Source organism: Salvelinus alpinus, chromosome 13, assembly GCF_045679555.1.
Source record: "Salvelinus alpinus chromosome 13, SLU_Salpinus.1, whole genome shotgun sequence".
Classification (NCBI taxonomy): domain Eukaryota; kingdom Metazoa; phylum Chordata; class Actinopteri; order Salmoniformes; family Salmonidae; genus Salvelinus; species Salvelinus alpinus.
In genome coordinates this window covers 58,424,958-58,452,155 of record NC_092098.1, presented here as the reverse complement: position 1 = coordinate 58,452,155, position 27,198 = coordinate 58,424,958, and the positions used below count along the sequence as shown (strand labels likewise).

Here is a 27,198-nt window from a genome sequence, read left to right as displayed (position 1 = left end):
AGGCTATGGTCAGGGTCTGGGGTGGGTTGTTCTGCTGTGGTGTCGAGGCTATGGTCAGGGTCTGGGGTGGGTTGTTCTGCTGTGGTGTGGAGGCTATGGTCAGGGTCTGGGGTGGACTGTTCTGCTGTGATGTGGAGGCTATGGTCAGGGTCTGGGGTGGACTGTTCTGCTGTGGTGTCGAGGCTATGGTCAGGGTCTGGGGTGGACTGTTCTGCTGTGGTGTCGAGGCTATGGTCAGGGTCTGGGGTGGACTGTTCTGCTGTGGTGTCGAGGCTATGGTCAGGGTCTGAGGTGGGTTGTTCTGCTGTGGTGTTGAGGCTATGGTCAGGGTCTGGGGTGGACTGTTCTGCTGTGGTGTGGAGGCTATGGTCAGGGTCTGAGGTGGACTGTTCTGCTGTGGTGTCGAGGCTATGGTCAGGGTCTGAGGTGGGTTGTTCTGCTGTGGTGTCGAGGCTATGGTCAGGGTCTGAGGTGGACTGTTCTGCTATGGTCAGGGTCTGGGGTGGACTGTTCTGCTGTGGTGTGGAGGCTATGGTCAGGGTCTGGGGTGGACTGTTCTGCTGTGGTGTCGAGGCTATGGTCAGGGTCTGAGGTGGACTGTTCTGCTATGGTCAGGGTCTGGGGTGGACTGTTCTGCTGTGGTGTGGAGGCTATGGTCAGGGTCTGAGGTGGGTTGTTCTGCTGTGGTGTCGAGGCTATGGTCAGGGTCTGGGGTGGACTGTTCTGCTGTGGTGTCGAGGCTATGGTCAGGGTCTGAGGTGGGTTGTTCTGCTGTGGTGTCGAGGCTATGGTCAGGGTCTGAGGTGGACTGTTCTGCTATGGTCAGGGTCTGGGGTGGACTGTTCTGCTGTGGTGTGGAGGCTATGGTCAGGGTCTGGGGTGGACTGTTCTGCTGGCTTCTCTGCGGGGTCGTCCACCTCTCCAATGGATTGTTTTCTGTTGATGTTGTTCCAGAGTTCCAGAGTGCAGATGTCTCTCTCCACCTGCAGCTCTCCGGGTCTGGTTGAGGGGTGTTGTTGAGCTGGACTGTTGTCTGGTTGAGGGGTGTTGTTGAGCTGGACTGTTGTCTGGTTGAGGGGTGTTGTTGAGCTGGACTGTTGTCTGGTTGAGGGGTGTTGTTGAGCTGGACTGTTGTCTGGTTGAGGGGGTGTTGTTGAGCTGGACTGTTGTCTGGTTGAGGGGTGTTGTTGAGCTGGACTGTTGTCTGGTTGAGGGGGTGTTGTTGTGCTGGACTGTTGTCTGGTTGAGGGGGTGTTGTTGTGGTGGACTGTTGTCTGGTTGAGGGGGTGTTGTTGTGCTGTACTGTTGTCCAGGTCTGGTTGAGGGGGTGTTGTTGTGCTGGACTGTTGTCTGGTTGAGGGGTGTTGTTGAGCTGGACTGTTGTCTGGTTGAGGGGGTGTTGTTGTGCTGGACTGTTGTCCAGGTCTGGTTGAGGGGGTGTTGTTGTGCTGGACTGTTGTCTGGTTGAGGGGGTGTTGTTGTGCTGGACTGTTGTCCAGGTCTGGTTGAGGGGGTGTTGTTGTGCTGGACTGTTGTCTGGTTGAGGGGGTGTTGTTGTGCTGGACTGTTGTCTGGTTGAGGGGGTGTTGTTGTGCTGGACTGTTGTCCAGGTCTGGTTGAGGGGGTGTTGTTGTGCTGGACTGTTGTCTGGTTGAGGGGGTGTTGTTGTGGTGGACTGTTGTCTGGTTGAGGGGGTGTTGTTGTGGTGGACTGTTGTCTGGTTGAGGGGGTGTTGTTGAGCTGACTGGAGTGTGTTCACCTGCTGTTCCAGCTCCACCTGCCTTACCTCCAGCTGGGTGAATTTATCCTTCATTTCAATGGGGGAGTAGTACTCTGTGCTGGAAGCTTTGACACCTCTCACTTCACACGTCAGTGGAATTGAATTTGGAGCCGTATCTGTTCTGTCTTAGCAAGCTTTGTAGCCTTAATTTAACTCAGTCCTTGTAAAATAGATTATTGTAATTTATTTTTCTTCTTGGCTTTAAAAGTACCTCTATACTTAATATTACTCACTCAGTTCCAGGTTGGGTGCTATTTTCAGGTTTATTTTTTGCTTATTTTGCTGGTCGTTGGTTTGCCAGATTATTCACTATAGTCCTTGGAATGGAATCTTTCCATGTCATTTTGTCCAAAAACAGGGTGTAGTTTTGGAGTTTTGATTTAGAGTAAAGGTTATATGTCCTTGTTTATCCAATTCTGAATCTATCTTTTTGTAAAAACATGTTGAAAAATGTAAGAGCTCATCTGCTCATGACCTCTCACACTTCTCTTGCTCTCTCTCCCTCTCTGTTTCTCTCTGTGTCTCTCTCTCCTCTCTGTTTCTCTCTGTGTCTCTCTCTCCTCTCTGTTTCTCTCTGTGTCTCTCTCTCCTCTCTGTTTCTCTCTGTGTCTCTCTCTCCTCTCTGTTTCTCTCTGTGTCTCTCTCTCCTCTCTGTTTCTCTCTGTGTCCCTCTCTCCTCTCTGTGTCCCTCTCTCCTCTCTGTGTCCCTCTCTCCTCTCTGTGTCCCTCTCACACTTCTCTTGCTCTCTCTCTCCTCTCTGTTTCTCTCTGTGTCCCTCTCTCCTCTCTGTGTCCCTCTCTGTGTCCCTCTCTCCTCTCTGTGTCCCTCTCTCCTCTCTGTGTCCCTCTCACACTTCTCTTGCTCTCTCTCTCCTCTCTGTTTCTCTCTGTGTCCCTCTCTCTCTCTGTGTCCCTCTCTCTCTCTGTGTCCCTCTCTCTCTGTGTCCCTCTCTCTCTCTGTGTCCCTCTCGCGCTCTCTCTCTCTGTGTCCCTCGCGCTCTCTCTCTCTGTGTCCCTCGCGCTCTCTCTCTCTGTGTCCCTCTCGCGCTCTCTCTCTCTCTGTCCCTCTCGCGCTCTCTCTCTCTCTGTTTCCCTCTCGCGCTCTCTCTCTCTCTGTGTCCCTCTCGCGCTCTCTCTCTCTCTGTGTCCCTCTCGCGCTCTCTCTTTCTCTCTGTGTCCCTCTCACGCTCTCTCTGTGTCCCTCTCGCGCTCTCTCTCTCTGTATCCCTCTCGCGCTCTCTCTCTCTCTGTGTCCCTCTCGCGCTCTCTCTCTCTCTGTGTCCCTCTCGCGCGCTCTCTCTCTCTCTCTCTGTGTCCCTCTCGCGCGCTCTCTCTCTCTCTCTCTGTGTCCCTCTCGCGCTCTCTCTCTCTCTCTCTGTGTCCCTCTCGCGCTCTCTCTCTCTCTCTCTGTGTCCCTCTCGCGCTCTCTCTCTCTCTGTGTCCCTCTCGCGCTCTCTCTCTCTCTCTGTGTCCCTCTCGCGCTCTCTCTCTCTCTCTGTGTCCCTCTCGCGCTCTCTCTCTCTCTCTGTGTCCCTCTCGCGCTCTCTCTCTCTCTGTGTCCCTCTCGCGCTCTCTCTCTCCAGCATTCCTGCCTTCTTCCTTCTGTATGTATTCTACTCTGGTTGCCATGACTGGATGGTTCCAAGACATGCCCTTCCTGGCTGTGATGGGCGTGGCAGCTGGGGCTATCATTGGCTGGCCATTCTCCGCTCTGATTGGGTAAGAGCTGTTCCTTGTGATGAGTTAATTGTAAAGAGGTATGATATTAAAGCATCAGAAACAGACTGTTCTGCTCTCTACTGTATAGTTAGTTTCAGCTGGCAGGGCAGGGCTATGTTTTGTTTTAGGGAGCAAAAGAACTAAGAGGGAGGCATTCAATTGTAATACATTTAAGGTAATTTGTTGATATGGAAATTTACAGATTTTAAAGTTTGGGCTGAGGTTGGGTTGGCAGAAATGTTTCTGAAGAAATTTGAGTCCCTGCTGAAAAAGTTTGAATAGGACTGGGTTCGATGTCAGGGGTTCTAAGTAGGGTCTCCTGATGATTGCAGTGGTCTAAGGCAGAGTTAGGGTTTGACCGGGGTAAGCCGTCGTTCTGAATAAAAATGTGTTCTTAACTGACTTGCCTAGTTAAATAAAGATAAAATAAATATAGTCATGCTGTCTCTGATTGGTTGATGTGGTTGCTAGGCTACCGATCGCCTTCGACCTGCTTGTGCTGAAGAGGAAGTGGAATAGTTTCATCACCTGGGCAACCGTCTCTCTGCTGCTGTTCCTGGTGACACACACACACACACACACACACACACACACACACACACACACACACACACACACACACACACACACACACACACACTACCCACTGACTCAGTGACTGAGTTATGAATGTTTGTTAAGAACTTTGTCATTATCTTTAATTGATCGCTATGTAAGGAGAAGAAGCACTCAGAACTAATCTTGTGTGTGTGTTCCAGGTGCCTCTGATGGCGGTGGATTCTTGTTGCTATGGGAAACTGGTCATTGCTCCCCTCAATATTCTACTCTATAATGTCTTCACCCCCCATGGCCCAGATCTCTATGGTAAAAACACGCACGCACGCACACTAGCTAGGTAGGTCCTCTGAAGAAGTTAGCTAGCTAGCTAGGTCCTCTTCTGGAGCAGTTAGCTAGCTAGCCAGGTCCTCTTCTGAAGCAGCTAGCTAGCTAGGTTCTCTTCTGAAGCAGTTAGCTAGCTAGCTAGCTAGGTTCTCTTCTGAAGCAGTTAGCTAGCTAGCTATGTCCTCTTCTGAAGCAGTTAGCTAGCTAGCTAGGTCCTCTTCTGAAGCAGTTAGCTAGCTAGCTAGGTCCTCTTCTGAAGCAGTTAGCTAGCTAGGTACACTACCGTTCAAAAGTTTGGGTGTCACTTAGAAATGTCCTTGTTTTTTAAATTTTATTTGTATTGGCCAGTCTCAGATAAGGCTTTTTCTTTGCAACTCTACCTAGAAAGCCAGTATCCTGGAGTCGCTTCTTCACTGTTGACGTTGAGAGTTGTTTTGCTGGTACTATTTAATGAAGCTGCCAGTTGAGGACTTGTGAGGCATCTGTTTCTCAAACTAGACACTCTAAATGTACTTGTCCTCTTGCTCAGTTGTGCCCCCGGGGCCTCCCACTCCTCTTTCTATTCTGGTTAGAGCCAGTTTGCACTGTTCTGTGAAGGGAGTAGTACACAGCGTTGTACGAGATCTTCAGTTTCTTGGCAATTTCTCTCATGGAATAGCCTTCAATTCTCAGAACAAGAATAGACTGATGAGTTTCAGAAAAATAGTCCTTTGTTTCTGGCCATTTTGAGCCTGTAATTGAACCCACAAATGCTGATGGTCCAGGTACTCAATTAGCCTAAAGAAGGCCAGTTTTATTGCTTCTTTAATCAGAACAACAGTTGTGCTAACGTAATTGCAAAAGGGTTTTCTAATGATCAATTAGCCTTTTTTTAAATGATAAACTTGGATTAGCTAACACAACGTGCCATTGGAACATGTGATTGGTGATGGTTGCTGATAATGGGCCTCTGTACGCCTATGTAGATATTGCATAAAAAAGTCTGTTGTTTCCAGCTCCAATGGTCATTTACAACATTAACATCATCTACACTTTCTGATCAATTTGATATTTTAATGGAGAAAATATGTGCTTTTCTTTCAAAAACAAGGACATTTTTAAGTGACCCCAAACTTTTGAATGGTAGTGTAGGTCCTCTCCTGAAGCAGTTAGCTAGCTAGATAGGTCCTCTTCTGAAGCAGTTAGCTAGCTAGCTAGGTCCTCTGAAGCAGTTAGCTAGCTAGATAGGTCCTCTTCTGAAGCAGTTAGCTAGCTAGATAGGTCCTCTTCTGAAGCAGTTAGCTAGCTAGATAGGTCCTCTTGTGAAGCAGTTAGCTAGCTAGATAGGTCCTCTTGTGAAGCAGTTAGCTAGCTAGATAGGTCCTCTTGTGAAGCAGTTAGCTAGCTAGATAGGTCCTCTTCTGAAGCAGTTAGCTAGCTAGATAGGTCCTCTTGTGAAGCAGTTAGCTAGCTAGATAGGTCCTCTTCTGAAGCAGTTAGCTAGCTAGATAGGTCCTCTTGTGAAGCAGTCAAGTCAGGTGGTATTTAAAGAGTGGAGTCAGAATCACCTGCTTTGATCTCTTCTAATGTCATGTGAGGTCTGGTGGCTTTAGAATTTTCACAATGTTACCAACTCAGTGGCCTTGTGGTTAGTGTCCTCCCTGAGATTGAAAGGACAACGTTACCAACTCAAGTGGCCTTGTACAGTGCCTTCAGAACGTTTTCATGCTCCTTGACCTTTTCCAGATTTTGTTGTGTTAATTCCTGAATTAAAAATGTATTTTGATATTGTGCCACATATCAATACATACAGTGCCTTCAGAAAGTATTCAGACCCATTGACTTTTTCCATATTTTGTTAGGTTACAGCCTTATTCTAAAATTGATTAAATCGTTTTTTTTTCTTCGTCAATCTACACCCAATAACCCATAATGACAAAGCAAAAACAGGTTTTTTAGAAATGTTTGCTAATTTATAAAAAATGTAAAACTGAAATAAAATTTACATAAGCATTCAGACCCTTTACTCAGTACTTTGTTGAAGCACCTTTGGCAGTGATTACAGCATCGAGTCTTCTTGGGTATGACGCTACAAGCTGGTCACACCTGTATTTGGGGAGTTTCTCCCATTCTTCTCTGCAGATCCTCTCAAGCTCTGTCAGGTTGGATGGGGAGCGTCGCTGCACAGCTATTTTCAGGTCACTCCAGAGATGTTTGATCGGGTTCAAGTCCGGGCTCTTGCTGGGCCACTCAAGGACATTCTGAGACTTGTCCCGAAGCCACTCCTGCGTTGTCTTGACTATGTGCTTAGGGTCGTTGTGCTGTTGGAAGGTGACCTTCGCCCCAGTCTGAGGTCCTGAGCGCTCTGGAGAAGGTTTTCATCAAGGATCTCTCTGCTCCATTCATCTTTGCCTCGATCCTGACTAGTTTCCCCAGTCACTCACGATTTCAAAAATAAATAAATAAATAAAAAACAGCCCCACAGCATAATGCAGAGAATCTTGTTTCTCATGGTCAGAGTCCTTTTGGTGCATTTTGGCAAACTCCAAGCGGGCTGTCATGTGCCTTTTTACTGAGGAGTGGCTTCTGTTTGGCCACTCTACTATAAAGGACTAATTGGTGGAGTGCTCCAGAGATGGTTGTCCTTCTGGAAGGTTCTCCCATCTCTACAAAGAAACTCTAGAGCTCTGTCAGTGACCTTTGGGTTCTTGGTCACCTCCCTGATCAAGGCCCTTCTCCCCCGATTGCTCAGTTTGGACGGGCAGCCAGCTCTAGGAAGAGTCTTGGTGGTTCCAAACTTCTTCCATTTAAAAATGATGGAAGCCACTGTGTTCTTAGGGACCTTCAATGTTGCGGAAATGTTTTGGTACTCTTCCCCAGATCTGTGACTCGACACAATCCTGTCTCGGAGCTCTACGGACAATTCCTTCGACCTCATGGCTTGCGTTTTGCTCTGACATGCATTGTCAACTGTGGGACCTTATATAGACAGGTGTGTGCTTTTCCAAATCATGTCCAATCAATTGAATTTACCACAAGTGTTGTAGAAACTTCTCAAGGATGCTCAATTTCAAGTGTCAAAGCAAAGGGTCTGAATACTTATGTAAATAAGGTATTTTTGTTTTTAATTTTTAATACATTTGCAAAAAATTCTAAACCTGTTTTCGCTGAGGAAATTGTTTTATTTAATACATTTTAGAATGAGGCTGTAACGTAACAAAATGCGGGAAAAGTCAAGGGTTCTGAATACTTTCCGAATGCACTGCACACACAATCTGTAAGGTCCCTCAGTCGAACACAGATTCAACCACAAAGACCAGGGGAGGTTTTCCAATGCCTCGCAAAGAAGGGCACCGATTTGGGTAGATGGGTAAAAATAAATTAAAGCGGACATTGAATATCCCTTTGAGCATGGTGAAGTTACTAATTACACTTTGGATTTTGCCCTCAGGATTAAAGGGATACTTCCAGATTTGAACAATATGAGGCCCTTTATCAACTTCCCTAGAGTCAGATAAACTTGTGGAGATGATTTTTATGTCAATGCGTACAGTTTGAAGGAAGTTGCTAACTAGCGCCAGTGTAATTCCTAGCTAACATTAGCAGAATCACTGAAAGTCTATGGGTATCTTTTCAGGAGACTGAAAAGATTTGGCATGGGTCCTCAGATCCTCAAAAGGTTCTACAGCTGCACCATCGAGAGCATCCTGACTCGTTGCATCACTGCCTGGTATGGCAACTTCTCGGCCTCCGACAAGGCACTACAGAGGGTAGTGCGTATGGCCCAGTACATCCCTGGGGCCAAGCTTTCTGCCATCCAGAACCTCTATACCAGGCGGTGTCAGAGGAAGGCCCTAAAAATTGTCAAAGACCCCAGCCACCCTAGTCATAGACTGTTCTCTCTGCTACCGCATGGCAAGCGGTACCGGAGCGCAAAGTCTAGGTCCAAGAGGCTTCTAAACAGCTTCTACCTCCAAGCCATAAGACTCATGAACATCTAGTCAAATGGCTACCCAGACTATTTCCATTGCCCCCCCACATCTTTTACACCGCTCCTCTCTGCTGTTATCATCTATGCATAGTCACTTTAATAACTCTACCTACATGTACATACTACCTCAACTAGCCGGTGCCCCCACACATTGACTCTGTATCGGTACCCCCCTGGATATAGTTTCGCTATTGTTATTTTCCTGCTGCTCTTTAATTACTTGTTACTTTTATTACTTATTCATATTTAGTATTTTTTTAACTGCATTGTTGGTTAGGGGCTCGTAAGTAAGCATTTCACTGTAATGTCTACACTTGTTGTATTCGGAGCATGTGACTAATATAATGTGATTTATTGATCTGCTAGCATACCAGTAGATACCCATAAACGTCCAGTCTTTGCGCTAACGCTAGTTAGCATTGGCTCATGAAACCACCTCTAACTTCCTTCATACTGGACACAGAGATATACAAATGGTATCCATTAGTTCATCTAATTCTGGGGAAGTTGATAAAGGGCCTCATTGCCAAAATCCCAAAGAATCCCTTTAAGGAGATAGGGCCTTACCCCCAATCTATCATATACTAGCGTCCTGTCCAGGGGCTGTACTTGTACATCAAGCTGCCTCACGCTACAGAAACAGGAGATGGGATCCTGCTCATACGAGCCGTTCTGGGTCAAGCCAAGGCTTGTGCAAGGCTATTTACAATTTTTAGCATGAAACATGACTACATGTTTACAGTTTATGATGGACTTATACTGTGTTTTGTATCATAACATTGATCTAACACTGTGTGGCGTGCTTGCGTTGTGTTTAGGTACAGAGCCCTGGCCGTTCTACTTTATAAATGGTTTCCTGAACTTCAATGTGGTGTTTGTCCTGGCGCTGCTGTCTCTACCTCTCACTGCTCTGATGGAGGTGCTACTACAACGCTTCAATGGTAACACACCCACCCACACACACACACACACACCCACCCACACACACGCAGCCACCCACACACACACACACATACACACACACACACACACACACACACACACACACCCACACACACACACATACACACACACACACACACGCAGCCACCCACACACACACACGCACCCACATACACACACACACACACACAAACACGCAGCCACCCACACCCACACCCACACACACATACACACACACACACACACACACACACACACACACACGCAGCCACCCACACACACACACACACGCACCCACATACACCCACACACACACACAGCCACCCACCCACGCACACTGTATACAGGCTTGGTTCCAGAGATAAGTTGATGTTACAGTTAAACCCTAACCCTAACAGTCAGGCAGCCCTAACAGTCAGGCAGCCCTAACAGTCACGCAGCCCTAACAGTCACGCAGCCCTAACAGTCACGCAGCCCTGACAGTCACGCAGCCCTGACGGTCACGCAGCCCCGACGGTCACGCAGCCCCGACGGTCACGCAGCCCCGACGGTCACGCAGCCCCGACAGTCACGCAGCCCCGACAGTCACGCAGCCCCGACGGTCACGCAGCCCCGACGGTCACGCAGCCCCGACGGTCACGCAGCCCCGACGGTCACGCAGCCCCGACGGTCACGCAGCCCCGACGGTCACGCAGCCCCGACGGTCACGCAGCCCCGACGGTCACGCAGCCCCGACGGTCACGTGTCAAACAATTAAAATGGAAAGAGAAATACATCCAAATAGGCAAACAATCAACAACCAATGTAGCAATATAACACTAAGAATCATATGTACAGCAGTAGATATATATAATGTCAAGAATCCACTATATAAAGAAATATTTGGTGTGTATAAACAGTGGCACTAACATACAATGTGCAGAAGTAGAAATATTAGAATAAGCAATGTTGGGGATACGGTATTTAAATTCACTGAGTGAAACGGGAAGTGACCAGTTGTTCAATGCCTCTACAACATGGGACGGCAGCTTTGGTTGTAAGTGTGTTCGTGAGTATGAGGTGTATGTGATTAGCTTTTGTGTGAGTGAGTGTGCATCACCTGGTAGACGCTAGTGATGGCTGTTCAAGAGTCTGATGGCCTGGTAATAGAAGCTGTTTTGGTCTCTCGGTCCCTCGGTCCGGGCTCTGATGCAGCTGTACTGTCTCCGTCTGTCGGACGGTAGCCCAGTGAACAGTCCGTGGCTCGGGTGGTTTAGGTCCTTGATGATCTTCTTCTTGGCCTTCCTTTGACACCAGGTGCTGTAGGATGTCCTGGAGGGCAGGCAGCGTGGTGATGCGTTTGGCTGTCCACCTTCTGGAGAGCCATGTGGTTGAGGGCCGTACCAGGCGGTGATGCAGCCCGATAGAATGCTCTCAATGGGGCATCTGCAGAAGTTTGTGAGGTTCTTGGGGGGCCATGCTAAATTTCTTAATTCGCCTGAGGTTGTAGAGCTGCTGTTGCGCTTTCTTCACCAAAATGTCATTGTGTCGAGACCATTTCAGGTCCTCAGTCATGTGCTGAGGAACTTAAAGCTTTTGACCCTATCTAGGATGAGGATGGGGGCACTCTCCCTCTTCAGTCTCCTGTAGTTCACGATAAGCTCCTTCATTTTGTCAACGTTGAGCGAGAGGTTATTTTACTGGCACCACTCCACCAGAGCTCCTGTGTTGAGGATCAACGTGGCGGAAGTGTTGTGGCCTACCCTCACCACCTGGACATCAAATCTGAGATGACTTTCCAGAGCGGGATCCTCGGTCTAGTAGTTCCATTCATCACAGAGAGACACTGCTGGAGGAGGAGAAGGCGAGCTGGAGTTCTAGAGTTCTGGAGTTCTAGAGTTCTGGAGTTCTGGAGTTCTAGAGTTCTGGAGTTCTGGAGTTCTAGTCCGATTTAAGGAAAAGGAAAAACCACCCACCGCTTGTATTACTTGTCAATGTACAGTCTCTAGACAAACTTTGTGAGGTCAGAGCTCGGAGAGATAAGAGAGACTGTAACGTAATCTGCCTCAGAGAGACTTGGTTATCGGGGGAGATGCTTGATCAGGCTATGCAGCTTACAGGGTTCTTGGTACATTGCGTGGACAGGGTAAACGAGTTTTGTGGGAAAAACAAAGGCGGAGGAATATGTCCCCCCCCCCCCCCCCACACACACACACACACCGCTGGCACTGAAGGAATTACATGGGACTTTAAAGAGATTGGAAACAACATATCCAGAGGCCGCATCCATTCATCATAGCCAGGGGCTTTAACAACGGACTGTTAAGGAACATTCTACACCATTTCATTCATCATAGCCAGGGGCTTTAACAACGGACTGTTAAGGAACATTCTACACCATTTCATTCATCATAGCCAGGGGCTTTAACAACGGACTGTTAAGGAACATTCTACACCATTTCATTCATCATAGCCAGGGGCTTTAACAACGGACTGTTAAGGAACATTCTACACCATTTCATTCATCATAGCCAGGGGCTTTAACAACGGACTGTTAAGGAACATTCTACACCATTTCATTCATCATAGCCAGGGGCTTTAACAACGGACTGTTAAGGAACATTCTACACCATTTCATTCATCATAGCCAGGGGCTTTAACAACGGACTGTTAAGGAACATTCTACACCATTTCATTCATCATAGCCAGGGGCTTTAACAACGGACTGTTAAGGAACATTCTACACCATTTCATTCATCATAGCCAGGGGCTTTAACAACGGACTGTTAAGGAACATTCTACACCATTTCATTCATCATAGCCAGGGGCTTTAACAACGGACTGTTAAGGAACATTCTACACCATTTCATTCATCATAGCCAGGGGCTTTAACAACGGACTGTTAAGGAACATTCTACACCATTTCATTCATCATAGCCAGGGGCTTTAACAACGGACTGTTAAGGAACATTCTACACCATTTCATTCATCATAGCCAGGGGCTTTAACAACGGACTGTTAAGGAACATTCTACACCATTTCATTCATCATAGCCAGGGGCTTTAACAACGGACTGTTAAGGAACATTCTACACCATTTCATTCATCATAGCCAGGGGCTTTAACAACGGACTGTTAAGGAACATTCTACACAATTTCATTCATCATAGCCAGGGGCTTTAACAACGGACTGTTAAGGAACATTCTACACCATTTCATTCATCATAGCCAGGGGCTTTAACAACGGACTGTTAAGGAACATTCTACACCATTTCATTCATCATAGCCAGGGGCTTTAACAACGGACTGTTAAGGAACATTCTACACCATTTCATTCATCATAGCCAGGGGCTTTAACAACGGACTGTTAAGGAACATTCTACACAATTTCATTCATCATAGCCAGGGGCTTTAACAACGGACTGTTAAGGAACATTCTACACCATTTCATTCATCATAGCCAGGGGCTTTAACAACGGACTGTTAAGGAACATTCTACACAATTTCATTCATCATAGCCAGGGGCTTTAACAACGGACTGTTAAGGAACATTCTACACCATTTCATTCATCATAGCCAGGGGCTTTAACAACGGACTGTTAAGGAACATTCTACACCATTTCATTCATCATAGCCAGGGGCTTTAACAACGGACTGTTAAGGAACATTCTACACCATTTCATTCATCATAGCCAGGGGCTTTAACAACGGACTGTTAAGGAACATTCTACACCATTTCATTCATCATAGCCAGGGGCTTTAACAACGGACTGTTAAGGAACATTCTACACCATTTCATTCATCATAGCCAGGGGCTTTAACAACGGACTGTTAAGGAACATTCTACACCATTTCATTCATCATAGCCAGGGGCTTTAACAACGGACTGTTAAGGAACATTCTACACCATTTCATTCATCATAGCCAGGGGCTTTAACAACGGACTGTTAAGGAACATTCTACACCATTTCATTCATCATAGCCAGGGGCTTTAACAACGGACTGTTAAGGAACATTCTACACCATTTCATTCATCATAGCCAGGGGCTTTAACAACGGACTGTTAAGGAACATTCTACACCATTTCATTCATCATAGCCAGGGGCTTTAACAACGGACTGTTAAGGAACATTCTACACCATTTCATTCATCATAGCCCGGGGCTTTAACAACGGACTGTTAAGGAACATTCTACACCATTTCATTCATCATAGCCAGGGGCTTTAACAACGGACTGTTAAGGAACATTCTACACAATTTCATTCATCATAGCCAGGGGCTTTAACAACGGACTGTTAAGGAACATTCTACACCATTTCATTCATCATAGCCAGGGGCTTTAACAACGGACTGTTAAGGAACATTCTACACCATTTCATTCATCATAGCCAGGGGCTTTAACAACGGACTGTTAAGGAACATTCTACACCATTTCATTCATCATAGCCAGGGGCTTTAACAACGGACTGTTAAGGAACATTCTACACCATTTCATTCATCATAGCCAGGGGCTTTAACAACGGACTGTTAAGGAACATTCTACACCATTTCATTCATCATAGCCAGGGGCTTTAACAACGGACTGTTAAGGAACATTCTACACCATTTCATTCATCATAGCCAGGGGCTTTAACAACGGACTGTTAAGGAACATTCTACACCATTTCATTCATCATAGCCAGGGGCTTTAACAACGGACTGTTAAGGAACATTCTACACCATTTCATTCATCATAGCCAGGGGCTTTAACAACGGACTGTTAAGGAACATTCTACACCATTTCATTCATCATAGCCAGGGGCTTTAACAACGGACTGTTAAGGAACATTCTACACCATTTCATTCATCATAGCCAGGGGCTTTAACAACGGACTGTTAAGGAACATTCTACACAATTTCATTCATCATAGCCAGGGGCTTTAACAACGGACTGTTAAGGAACATTCTACACAATTTCATTCATCATAGCCAGGGGCTTTAACAACGGACTGTTAAGGAACATTCTACACAATTTCATTCATCATAGCCAGGGGCTTTAACAACGGACTGTTAAGGAACATTCTACACCATTTCATTCATCATAGCCAGGGGCTTTAACAACGGACTGTTAAGGAACATTCTACACCATTTCATTCATCATAGCCAGGGGCTTTAACAACGGACTGTTAAGGAACATTCTACACCATTTCATTCATCATAGCCAGGGGCTTTAACAACGGACTGTTAAGGAACATTCTACACCATTTCATTCATCATAGCCAGGGGCTTTAACAACGGACTGTTAAGGAACATTCTACACCATTTCATTCATCATAGCCAGGGGCTTTAACAACGGACTGTTAAGGAACATTCTACACCATTTCATTCATCATAGCCAGGGGCTTTAACAACGGACTGTTAAGGAACATTCTACACCATTTCATTCATCATAGCCAGGGGCTTTAACAACGGACTGTTAAGGAACATTCTACACCATTTCATTCATCATAGCCAGGGGCTTTAACAACGGACTGTTAAGGAACATTCTACACCATTTCATTCATCATAGCCAGGGGCTTTAACAACGGACTGTTAAGGAACATTCTACACCATTTCATTCATCATAGCCAGGGGCTTTAACAACGGACTGTTAAGGAACATTCTACACAATTTCATTCATCATAGCCAGGGGCTTTAACAACGGACTGTTAAGGAACATTCTACACAATTTCATTCATCATAGCCAGGGGCTTTAACAACGGACTGTTAAGGAACATTCTACACAATTTCATTCATCATAGCCAGGGGCTTTAACAACGGACTGTTAAGGAACATTCTACACCATTTCATTCATCATAGCCAGGGGCTTTAACAACGGACTGTTAAGGAACGTTCTACAGAATTTCCACCAACACATCTCTTGCCTCACTCGCGTGAATAATACATTGGATCGTTGTTATTCACCATTCTGAGATGGATTCAAAGCCCTCCTTTGGCAAATCAGACCACACCTCCATTCTGGTCCTCCCCACCTATAGGCAGAAATTTAAACGGGAAGCACCCGTGTTTAGGTCTTTCCAATGCTGGCCTGACCAATCGGAATCCATGCTATACAACTGTTGTGATCATGCGGACTGGGATGTTCCGTGCAGCTTCTGGGAATAACATTGATGAATATACTGACTCTGTCTCTGGGTTCATCAGGAAGTGCATGGAGGATGTTGAACATACCAAAAAACGTGTAAAGATGGCAGCATTCACACATAACTGAAAGCACGAAGCACCGCATTTAACCACAGTGAAGTGACTTGAAACATGGAGATGTCTGCATGTGTCTGCATATACATGTGTCTGTGTTGCTTCACAGTCCCCGCTGTTCCATAAGGTGTTTTTAAATCCAATTTTACTGCTTGCGTCCGTTACTTGATGTGGAATGGAGTTCCATGTAGTCATGGCTCTATGTAGTACTGTGCGCCTTCCATAGTCTGTTCTGGACTTGGGGACTGTGGAGAGACCTCTTGTGGCATGTTTTTCTTAAAATCTTTGACTATTTTCTACATTGTAGAATAATAGTTTAGACATTACAGCTATGAAATAACACATGGAATCATGTAGTAACCAAAAAAGTGTTAAACAAATCAAAATATATTTTATATTTGAGATTCTTCAAAGTAGCCTCCCTTTGCCTTGATGACAGCTTTGCATTCTCTCAACCAGCTTCATGAGTTAGTCACCTGGAATGCATTTCAATTAACAGGTGTGTCTTGTTGAAAGTTAATTTGTGGAATTTCTTTCCTTCTCAGTGCGTTTGAGCCAATCAGTTGTGTTGTGGCAAGGTAGGGGGGGTATACAGAAGATAACCCCATATTATTGCAAGAGCAGCTCAAATAAGCATCTATCTAAAGTCTTCGAAAGCCAAGTTAACAAACAGATCACCGACCATTTCGAATCCCACCGTACCTTCTCCACTCTGCAATCCGGTTTCCGAGCTGGTTACGGGTGCACATCAGCCACGCTCAAGGTACTAAACGATATCATAACCGCCATCGATAAAAGACAGCACCGTGCAGCCGTCTTCATCGACCTGGCCAAGGCTTTTGACTCTGTCAATCACTGTATTCTTATCGGCAGACTCAACAGCCTTGGTTTCTCTAATGATTGTCTCGCCTGGTTCACCAACTACTTCTCAGACAGAGTTCAGTGTGTCAAATCGGAGGGCCTGTTGTCCGGACCTCTGGCAGTCTCTATGGGGGTGCCACAGGGTTCAATTCTCGGGCCTACTCTTTTCTCTGTATTTATCAATGATGTCGCTCTTGCTGCGTGTGATTCCCTGATCTCCTCTACGCTTCCTTGGACACTGTGCTAACTAACTTCCAAACGAGCTTCAATGCCATACAACTCTCCTTCCGTGGCCTCCAACTGCTCTTAAACGCAAGTAAAACTAAATGCATGCTGTTCACCCGATCACTGCCCGCACCTGCCCGCCCATCCAGCATCACTACTCTGGACGGTTCTGACTTAGAATATGTGGACAACTACAAATACCTAGGTGTCTGGTTAGACTGTAAACTCTCTTTCCAGACTCCTATTAAGCATCTCCAATCCAACATTATATCTGGAATCGGCTTCCTATTTTGCAATAAAGCCTCCACTCACGCTTCCAAACATACCCTCGTAAAACTGACTGTCCTACTGATCCTCGGCTTTGGCGATGTCATTTACAAAATAGCCTCCAACACTCTACTCAGACTGCATCCAGTTTGCACAATGCAAATGCCGTTTTTGTCACCAAAGCCCCATATACCACCCACCACTGCGACCTGTATGCTCTCGTCGACTGGCCCTCGCTACATATTCGTCGCCAGACCCACTGGCTGCAGGTCATCTATAAGTCTTTGCTAGGTAAAGTTCCGCCTTATTTCAGCTCACTGGTCACCATAGCAGCACCCACCCGTAGCACGCGCTCCAGCAGGTATATCTCTGGTCACCCTCAAAGCCAATTCTTCCTTTGGCCGCCTCTCCTTCCAGTTTCCTGCTGCCAATGACTGGAACGAATTGCAAAAATCGCTGAAGTTGGAGACTGATATCTCCCTCACTAACTTTAAACCTCAGCTATCTGAGCAGCTTACCGATTGCTGCAGCTGTACGCAGCCCATCTGTAAATAGCCCATCCAACTACCTACCTCATCCCCATATTGTTTTTATTTGCTTTTTTCTCTTTTGCACACCAGTATTTCTACTTGCACATCATCATCTGCACATCTATCACTCCAGTCTTCGGCTAGCCGGGAGATGGGCCTAGTTCGAGGCTAGCTCCAGGCTAACTGGTGCTTGTTTCGGAACAGAGATGTTAGCCAGGAGTAGCCACTCGGATTGCAGCTAGCTAGCTGCGATGATCAGGTGTTAAGGTTCCGAGCTTGCGGTAGGAATCCGGAGATTTGGTAGAGAAAAAGCAGTCCGATAAGCTCTGGGTTGATATTGCGCTGTGCAGACTGGCAGGAATTGACCGGGCTGAGGCTGGCTGATGTCCGAGTTAACGGTGATGATCGCTAGCAGTGGCCAACTGACTAGTAGCTAGTTAACTGGCTAGCTTCTGATGGGGGTTCTGGTTCTAAAGTATAAAAAATAGCAGATCCATACCACGTTGGGTGAGGCGGGTTGCAGGAGAGTATATTCAGTCCGTAGATGGAAATTGAGATTAAAAATATATACGAAGAAAATGATATATGCACGGGACGGGACAAGACAAAGACAAAACAGACGTCCGACTGCTACGCCATCTTGGAAAGCTATCACTTAACCAGCATGGCTACCACAGCATTCTGGTTTGGGCTCAGTGGGACTATCATTTGTTTTTCAACAGAACAATTACCCATAACACACTTCCAGGGCTATTTGTTCAAGAGGGAGAGTGATGGAGTGCTGCATCAGATGACCTGGCCTCCACAATCACCTGACCTTAACCCAATTGAGATGGTTTGGGATGAGTTGGAACGCAGAGTGAAGGAAAAGCAGCCAAGACGTGCTCAGCATATGTGGGAACTTCTTCAAGACTGTTTGAAAGCATTCCAGGTGAAGCTGGTTGCGAGAATGCCAGGAGTGCAAAGCTGTCATCAAGGCAAAGGGTGGCTACTTTGAAGAATAAAAACTAAAATATCAAATCAATTTTTATTTAACACTTTTTTTGGTTACTACATGATTCCATATGTGTTATTTCATAGTTCTGATGTCTTCACTATTATTCTACAATGTAGAAAATAGTAAAAATTAATTTAAACCCTTGAATGAGTAGGTGTGTCCAAACTTTTGGTACTGTATATTCAATAATAAATAAATAAAAATTCTTAACATTTCCAATACATTTTTCTTTACTCTAACATTGTGTGTGTGTGTGTGTGTGTGTGTGTGTGTGTGTGTGTGTGTGTGTGTGTGTGTGTGTGTGTGTGTGTGTGTGTGTGTGTGTGTGTGTGTGTGTGTGTGTGTGTGTGTGTGTGTGTGTGTGTGTGTGTGTGTGTGTGTGTGTGTGTGTGTGTGTGTTTTACAGTGCAGAACCTGGGAAAGCCATATTGGTTGACTCTGTCTCCTATGTACCTGTGGATGCTGGTGTTCTTCACCAGACCTCATAAAGAGGAGCGTTTCCTGTTCCCCATCTACCCTCTCATCTGTCTGGCGGGGGCCGTAGCACTGTCTTCACTACAGGTACACACACACATACAGTCAGTCCTATTACTTTGGTGCAGTACAAATTTCATCAGTAAGCTGGCAAACTAGCACAATCAACCGTGCTTGATCAGTAGAGCAAACTTGTTACTGCTAGCTTGTTTGAATGGCAATTACGGTAACTAGGTTGCCAGCTTGTTGATGAAGTTGTACGGCACCAAAGTTGTGGGGCTGTTCTCAGAAATCAGCATGTATCTGACTCTGACAGCTGGCACTGTGCCTCGCTACTTTGGAACGTTTGGCCAACTCGATAACGCAGCAGAAAGCTGTCCGCTGCAGAACTCGGTGCACTAATCATGGCAGAACAGCTGCCCCTTTAAGATGAAAGGTGGTTCATTAGACGATGTCACCTTGGTAATGTTGTGACATTGTATTGAAGGTGGTTCATTAGACGTCACCTTGGTAATGTTGTGACGTTGTATTGAAGCCTAACTACTTTTCATCCCATGAGTGTTTGCGAGTTAACAGCGCGACGGCCCTCTGCATTGATCGGTCTATCTGACGTCAGACAATGGATAAAGACATACGTTTCCTGTGTATTGATCAAGTGTTTTCTGTGTTTTGTAGAAGTGTTACCACTTCCTGTTCCAGCGGTATCGTCTAGAACACTACACGGTGTCGTCAAACTGGCTGGCTGTGGGAACACTGATCCTCTTCACTCTGCTGTCTCTGTCCAGATCAGTAGCCCTGTTCAGAGGTCCACACACGCACCCCACACGCGCACCCCACACACGCGCACCCCACACACACGCACCACCCCCACACGCACCACCCCCACACGCACCACCCCCACACGCACCCCACACACACGCACCCCACACACACGCACCCCACACACACGCACCCCACACACACGCACCACCCCCACACGCACCACCCACACACGCACCCCACACACGCACCCCACACACGCACCACATACATACATACATAAATACATACATACATACATACATACATGCATACATTTGAAGTCGGAAGTTTACATACACTTAGGTTGGAGTCATTCAACTCGTTTTTCAACCACTCCACACATTTCTTGTTAACAAACTATAGTATTGCCAAGTCGGTTAGGACATCTACTTTGTGCATGACACAAGTAATTGTCCAACAATTGTTTACAGACAGATTATTTCACTTATAATTCACTGTATCACAATTCCAGTGGGTCTGAAGTTTACATACACTAAGTTGACTGCCTTTAAACAGATTGGAAAATTCCAGAAAATGATGCCATGGCTTTGGAAGCTTCTGATAGGCTAATTGACATAATTTGAGTCAATTGGAGGTGTACCTGTGGATGTATTTCAAGACCTACCTTCAAACTACGTGCCTCTTTGCTTGACATCATGGAAAAATCAAAAGAAATCAGCCAAGACTTCAGAAAACAAATTGCAAGCTGACCACAAGCTGACTGGTCGCCAGTTGGACGGTATTTCCTCCGACACATTGGTCCGGCTGGCCACAAGGGTTAAGCGAGTAGTGTATCAAGAAGCATTGCAGCGATGGGCGAGCAGGGTCGCGTTTCGGAGGACGCATGGCTCTCGACCTTCACCTCTTGGAGTTGCAGCGATGGGGCAAGACTGTAATTACCAATTGGATATCACGAAATTACGTTAATATTTTTTGCCAAATTCTGTTTTCTCAGTTTTATTTTCCTGGTTTTAGATCTAGATCAGATCAGCCTATTCTAAAATTGATTAAATTGTTATTTTTTCTCTCATCAATCTACACACAATTCCCATAAAGACATTTTTCATTTTTTTAAATTATTTACGTAAGTATTCAGACCCTTTGCTATGAGACTCAAAATTCAGCTCAGGTGCATCCTGTTTCCATTGATCATCCTTGATATGTTTCTACAATTTGGGAGGGCCAGTAGGAGGCACCCTTTTCTCTGGTCTAAAAAATATCCCTATGCCCCAGGGCAGTGATTGGGGACACTGCACTGTGTAGGGTGCCGTCTTTCGGGTGGGATGTTAAACGGGTGTCCTGACTCTCTGTGGTGACTATAGATCCCATGGCACTTATCATAAGAGTAGTGGTGTTAACCCTGGTGTCCTGACTAAATTCCCAGTCTGGCCCTCATACCATCATGGCCACCTAATCATCCCCATCTTCCAATTGGCTCTTTCATCCCTCTCCTCTCCCCTGTAACTATCCCCCAGGTCGTTGCTGTAAATGAGAATGTGTTCTCAGTCAACTTACCTGGTTAAATAAAATAAATAAACTTGGAGTCCACCTGTGGTACATTTAATTGATTGGACATGATTTGGAAAGACACACATCTGTCTATATAAGGTCCCACAGTTGACAGTGCATGTCAGAGCAAAAACCAAGCCATGAGGTCGAAGGAATTGTTCGTAGAGCTCCGAGACACACAGATCTGGGGAAGGGTACCAAAACATTTCTGCAGCATTGAAGTTCCCCAAGAACACAGTGGCTTCGATCATTCTTAAAATGTAAGTTTGGAACCACCAAGACTCTTCCTAGAGCTGGCCAAACTGCAAAGCTGTCAAGGCAAAGGGTGGCTATTTGAAGAATCTCAAATATAAAATATATTTTGATTTGTTTGTCACTTTTTTTGCTTACTACATGATTCCATATGTGTTGTTTCAAAGTTTTGATGTCTTCACTATTATTCTACAATGTAGAAAATAGTAAAAATGAAGAAAAACCCTTAAATGTGTGTGTTTATCCCTCCAGGCTACCACGCGCCACTGGACCTGTACCCTGAGTTCCACCGTATCTCCCGGGACCCGTCTCTCCACGCTGTCCCAAAGGGCCGGCCCGTCAGTGTCTGTGTTGGGAAAGAGTGGTACCGGTTCCCCTCCAGCTTTCTGCTGCCCAACAAGTCAGTCTGTCTCGCTCTCTCTGAGTGTCTCTTTGTATACCTCTTTGTTGATACCACATACATTGTCAAGCATTTCACACATTATCTAGATACTGACTGTTAGCACTATGGCAGCTTCCCACAATAATGGGCTTTAGGTTTCTGAGTGTCTCTGTGTGGTCTATAGCAGCTTCCCACAAGGCTTTAGGTTTCTGAGTGTCTCTGTGTGGTCTATAGCAGCTTCACACAAGGCTTTAGGTTTCTGAGTGTCTCTGTGTGGTCTATAGCAGCTTCCCACAAGGCTTTAGGTTTCTGAGTGTCTCTGTGTGGTCTATAGCAGCTTCACACAAGGCTTTAGGTTTCTGAGTGTCTCTGTGTGGTCTATAGCAGCTTCCCACAAGACTTTAGGTTTCTGAGTGTCTCTGTGTGGTCTATAGCAGCTTCCCACAAGACTTTAGGTTTCTGAGTGTCTCTGTGTGGTCTATAGCAGCTTCCCACAAGGCTTTAGGTTTCTGAGTGTCTCTGTGTGGTCTATAGCAGCTTCACACAAGGCTTTAGGTTTCTGAGTGTCTCTGTGTGGTCTATAGCAGCTTCACACAAGGCTTTAGGTTTCTGAGTGTCTCTGTGTGGTCTATAGCAGCTTCCCACAAGGCTTTAGGTTTCTGAGTGTCTCTGTGTGGTCTATAGCAGCTTCACACAAGGCTTTAGGTTTCTGAGTGTCTCTGTGTGGTCTATAGCAGCTTCCCACAAGGCTTTAGGTTTCTGAGTGTCTCTGTGTGGTCTATAGCAGCTTCACACAAGGCTTTAGGTTTCTGAGTGTCTCTGTGTGGTCTATAGCAGCTTCCCACAAGACTTTAGGTTTCTGAGTGTTCTTGATTGCATTGTGTTAGAATGCCAGTGTGTGACTCTGCCCTCTCTTCAGCTGGCAGCTGCAGTTCATCCAATCAGAGTTCAGAGGGCAGCTGCCCCAGCCGTACGCTGATGGCCCATTGGCTACTCAAACTATCCCCGCCCACATGAACGACCAGAACCTGGAGGAGCCAACAAGATACGTGAGTCTCTGACTTCTGTTGTGTGATGGTTGTGTGGCGGCTGTGTTGTGTGTTGGCAGAGGTGTAAAAAGTACCCAATTGTCATACTTAAGAGTTAAGATACCTTAATAGAAAATGACTCAAGTGAAAGTCACCCAGTAAAATACTACTTGTATTGAGTAAAGCCATCGAGTTTTAAATGTACTTAAATCAAATAAACTTTTATTTGTCAGGTACAAAGTAGGGTTGGGAGATGTCAACCTTTGTAATATCATGGTTATGTACTCAATAAAACAATGTGATATACGATGGTATAAAACAAATGATGTTGAAAGATAATGTTGTTGAAAGCCTGGGCAGAGGCTAAGAGGCTAACCTGAAGTGGAGGCAAATCTTTTCCAATATTCCTTTGTGGTGGAGCTTCATCATGGAACAGGTGTGTCTGTGTGGTGCACAAAGTTGAGTCACCTGATGAGGAACGGGCTGTCTTACCGTTGTAGCCTAGGTTGTGTGTCATGAGTTAGGTTATAAATCATGGGCTGGACAGAAGCAAAGTGTACCGTCTTCAGAACTTGATTTGCCTCGTCGTCTCTTAATATGTATCTCTCATAAAGCTGTGATTTTGAATAGCCTATGTCTAGGGCCTATAGAATAGCCTATGTCTAGGACCTATAGAATAGCCTATGTCTAGGGCCTATAGAATAGCCTATGTCTAGGGCCTATAGAATAGCCTATGTCTAGGGCCTATAGAATAGCCTCTGTCTAGGGCCTATAGAATAGCCTCTGTCTAGGGCCTATAGAATAGCCTATGTCTAGGGCCTATAGAATAGCCTATGTCTAGGGCCTATAGAATAGCCTATGTCTAGGGCCTATAGAATAGCCTATGTCTAGGGCCTATAGAATAGCCTATGTCTAGGGCCTATAGAATAGCCTATGTCTAGGGCCTATAGAATAGCCTATGTCTAGGGCCTATAGAATAGCCTCTGTCTAGTGCCTGTAGAATAGCCTATGTCTAGTGCCTGTAGAATAGCCTATGTCTAGGACCTGTAGACTAGCCAATGTCTAGGGCCTGTAGACTAGCCAATGTCTAGGGCCTGTAGACTAGCCAATGTCTAGGGCCTGTAGACTAGCCAATGTCTAGGGCCTGTAGACTAGCCTATGTCTAGGGCCTGTAGACTAGCCTATGCCTAGGGCCTGTAGACTAGCCTATGTCTAGGGCCTGTAGACTAGCCTATGCCTCGGGCCTATAGACTAGCCTATGCCTCGGGCCTATAGACTAGCTTATGCCTAGGACCTATAGAATAGCCTATGCCTAGGGCCTATAGAATAGCCTATGCCTAGGGCCTATAGAATAGCCTATGCCTAGGACCTATAGAATAGCCTATGCCTAGGACCTATAGAATAGCTTATGCCTAGGACCTATAGAATAGCCTATGTCTAGGGCCTATAGAATAGCCTATGTCTAGGGCCTATAGAATAGCCTATGTCTAGGGCCTATAGAATAGCCTATGTCTAGGGCCTATAGAATAGCCTATGCCTAGGGCCTATAGAATAGCCTATGCCTAGGGCCTATAGAATAGCCTATGCCTCGGGCCTGTAGAATAGCCTATAGAATAGCCTAGGGCCTTTAGAATAGCCTATGATGTATATCTCCAGTTTTCAGCCTCACGTCCTTGTCTCATTAATAATCCAAAGTCCATCTCTCTCCCGGAAACTTCCACTGCCGGCCCAGTGCAGCTTCTTTTCCATATAAACTCAGCAAAAAAAGAAACGTCTCTTTTTCAGGACCCTGTCTTTCAAAGATAATTAGTAAAAATCCAAATAACTTCACAGATCTTCATTGTGAAGGGTTAAAACACTGTTTCCCATGCTTGTTCAATGAACCACTTTTTTTTTTATGAACATGTACCTGTGGAACGGTTGTTAAGACACTAACAGCTTACAGACGGTAGGCAATTAAGGTCACAGTTATGAACACTTAGGACACTAAAGAGGCCTTTCTACTGACTGAAAAACACCAACAGAAAGATGCAAATGACAGAATATGAGTGTCATTTGTTACTAGCAAGTTATTGACTTCAGGAACCTTGTAGCTACATATGTTAATATGGGCTATTTTTAGCACTTTTCTGTGTTGCTTTATTGTTTTCACTGCTTTACTGGGAGGCTTATCAGAAGTAGGTATGACAATGTTATTTATGTTGGAGCTGATAGTGCAGGGGGAGCTGCACACAGGGAGCTGCACACAGTGGTCTTCCTACTAGGACACACCACCTCATTGCTAACAGTATAACTCTGGTTCATAGGCACATGATTACTGTATGCAATAGCTGTAGGATCAGCAGAGGTATTCGGGGCAATTAGAGGGACATAAATTAGGTTACTTACATTGTGTCTGCCAACGCCCCTGGGATAATGTACATTTAATGCAGCATTACGAAAATTCAGCGTCACAATGGTAGGGATTATCTAAGCTGGGCTTGGGTCATTGATAAGTCAATCTCTCAACGCAGCCTTGAAATGCGTGGCCAAAATAATTTGGATGGACTCCATCGTCCCTCTAGAGCAGTTTCCAGAATGAAGTTCTCTGTGATTCCAACAGAGCTTATGGTTGTTTCAGGTGGACGTGCGTCAGTGCCATTACCTGGTGGATCTGGACCTAGAGACCACAGCACCCAGAGAGCCACGCTACGCTGACAACACAGACTGGACCGTCATCGCATCGAAACCCTTCCTAAATGCTGCCAAGTACAAACAGACATTAGATATATATATTTATACACACAGTGCATTCAGAAAGTATTCAGACCCCTTCCGTTTTCCACATTTTGTTACGTTACAGCCTTATTCTAAAATGAGTAAAATATTTTTTCCCCCTTATCAATCTACACAATATACCCCATAATGACAAAGCGAAAACAGGTTTTTAGAAGTTTTTGCAAAAGTATTTAAAATAAAAACGGATACCTTATTTACATAAGTATTCAGACCCTTGGCTATGAGACTTGAAATTGATCTCAGGTGCATCCTGTTTCCATTGATCATCCTTGAGATGTTTCTACAACTTGATTGGAGTCCACCTGTGGTAAAATTGAATTCATTGGACATCATTTTGAAAGATACACACCTGTCTATATAAGGTCCCACAGTTGACAGTGCATGTCAGAGCAAAAACCAGCCACGAGGTCGAAGGAATTGTCCGTAGAGCTCCGAGACAGGATTGTGTCGAGGCACAGATCTGGGGAAGGATACCAAAACATTTCTGCAGCATTGAAGGTCCCCAAGAACACAGTGGCCTCCATTTTTATTTGGAAGAAGTTTGGAACCACCAAGACTCTTCATAGAGCTGGCCGCCCGGCCAAACTGAGCAATCAGGGAAGAAGGGCCTTGGTCAGGAGGTAACCTGACCCTCGCAAGGCTGCAGGCCCAGACGGCATTCCCAGCCGCGTCCTCAGAGCATGCGCAGACCAGCTGGCTGGTGTGTTTACGGACATATTCAATCAATCCTTATCCCAGTCTGCTGTTCCCACATGCTTCAAGAGGGCCACCATTGTTCCTGTTCCCAAGAAAGCTAAGGTAACTGAGCTAAACGACTACCGCCCCGTTGCACTCACTTCCGTCATCATGAAGTGCTTTGAGAGACTAGTCAAGGACCATATCACCTCCACCCTAGCGGACACCCTAGACCCACTCCAATTTGCTTACCGACCCAATAGGTCCACAGACGACGCAATCGCAACCAAACTGCACACTGCCCTAACCCATCTGGACAAGAGGAATACCTATGTGAGAATGCTGTTTATCGACTACAGCTCAGCATTTAACACCATAGTACCCTCCAAACTCGTCATCAAGCTCGAGACCCTGGGTCTCGACCCCGCCCTGTGCAACTGGGTCCTGGACTTCCTGACGGGCCGCCCCCAGGTGGTGAGGGTAGGTAACAACATCTCCACCCCGCTGATCCTCAACACTGGGGCCCCACAAGGGTGCGTTCTGAGCCCTCTCCTGTACTCCCTGTTCACCCACGACTGCGTGGCCATGCACGCCTCCAACTCAATCATCAAGTTTGCGGATGACACTACAGTGGTAGGTTTGATTACCAACAACGACGAGACGGCCTACAGGGAGGAGGTGAGGGCCCTCGGAGTGTGGTGTCAGGAAAATAACCTCACACTCAACGTCAACAAAACAAAGGAGATGATTGTGGACTTCAGGAAACAGCAGAGGGAGCACCCCCCTATCCACATCGACGGGACAGTAGTGGAGAGGGTAGTAAGTTCCTCGGTGTACACATCACGGACAAACTGAATTGGTCCACCCACACAGACAGCGTTGTGAAGAAGGCGCAGCAGCGCCTCTTCAAC

The 27,198-nt window shown here is 45.9% G+C and overlaps 1 protein-coding gene across 2 annotated transcripts in view; it reads left to right on the top strand.

The window, feature by feature from the left end:
• alg9 (ALG9 alpha-1,2-mannosyltransferase) overlaps positions 1–27,198 on the top strand; it is a 52,404-nt gene that overhangs the window by 20,223 nt on the left and 4,983 nt on the right. Inside the window, exons 6-14 of one of the 2 annotated variants that reach the window (XM_071339914.1) lie at positions 3,364–3,499; positions 3,971–4,058; positions 4,258–4,363; positions 9,170–9,292; positions 18,795–18,949; positions 19,538–19,667; positions 21,677–21,824; positions 22,726–22,855; positions 25,455–25,582. In XM_071339914.1, coding sequence (XP_071196015.1) covers positions 3,364–3,499; positions 3,971–4,058; positions 4,258–4,363; positions 9,170–9,292; positions 18,795–18,949; positions 19,538–19,667; positions 21,677–21,824; positions 22,726–22,855; positions 25,455–25,582 — 1,144 coding nt within the window. The remainder of the gene's footprint in view (positions 1–3,363; positions 3,500–3,970; positions 4,059–4,257; positions 4,364–9,169; positions 9,293–18,794; positions 18,950–19,537; positions 19,668–21,676; positions 21,825–22,725; positions 22,856–25,454; positions 25,583–27,198) is intronic. The other variant, XM_071339916.1, reaches the window with a different exon arrangement.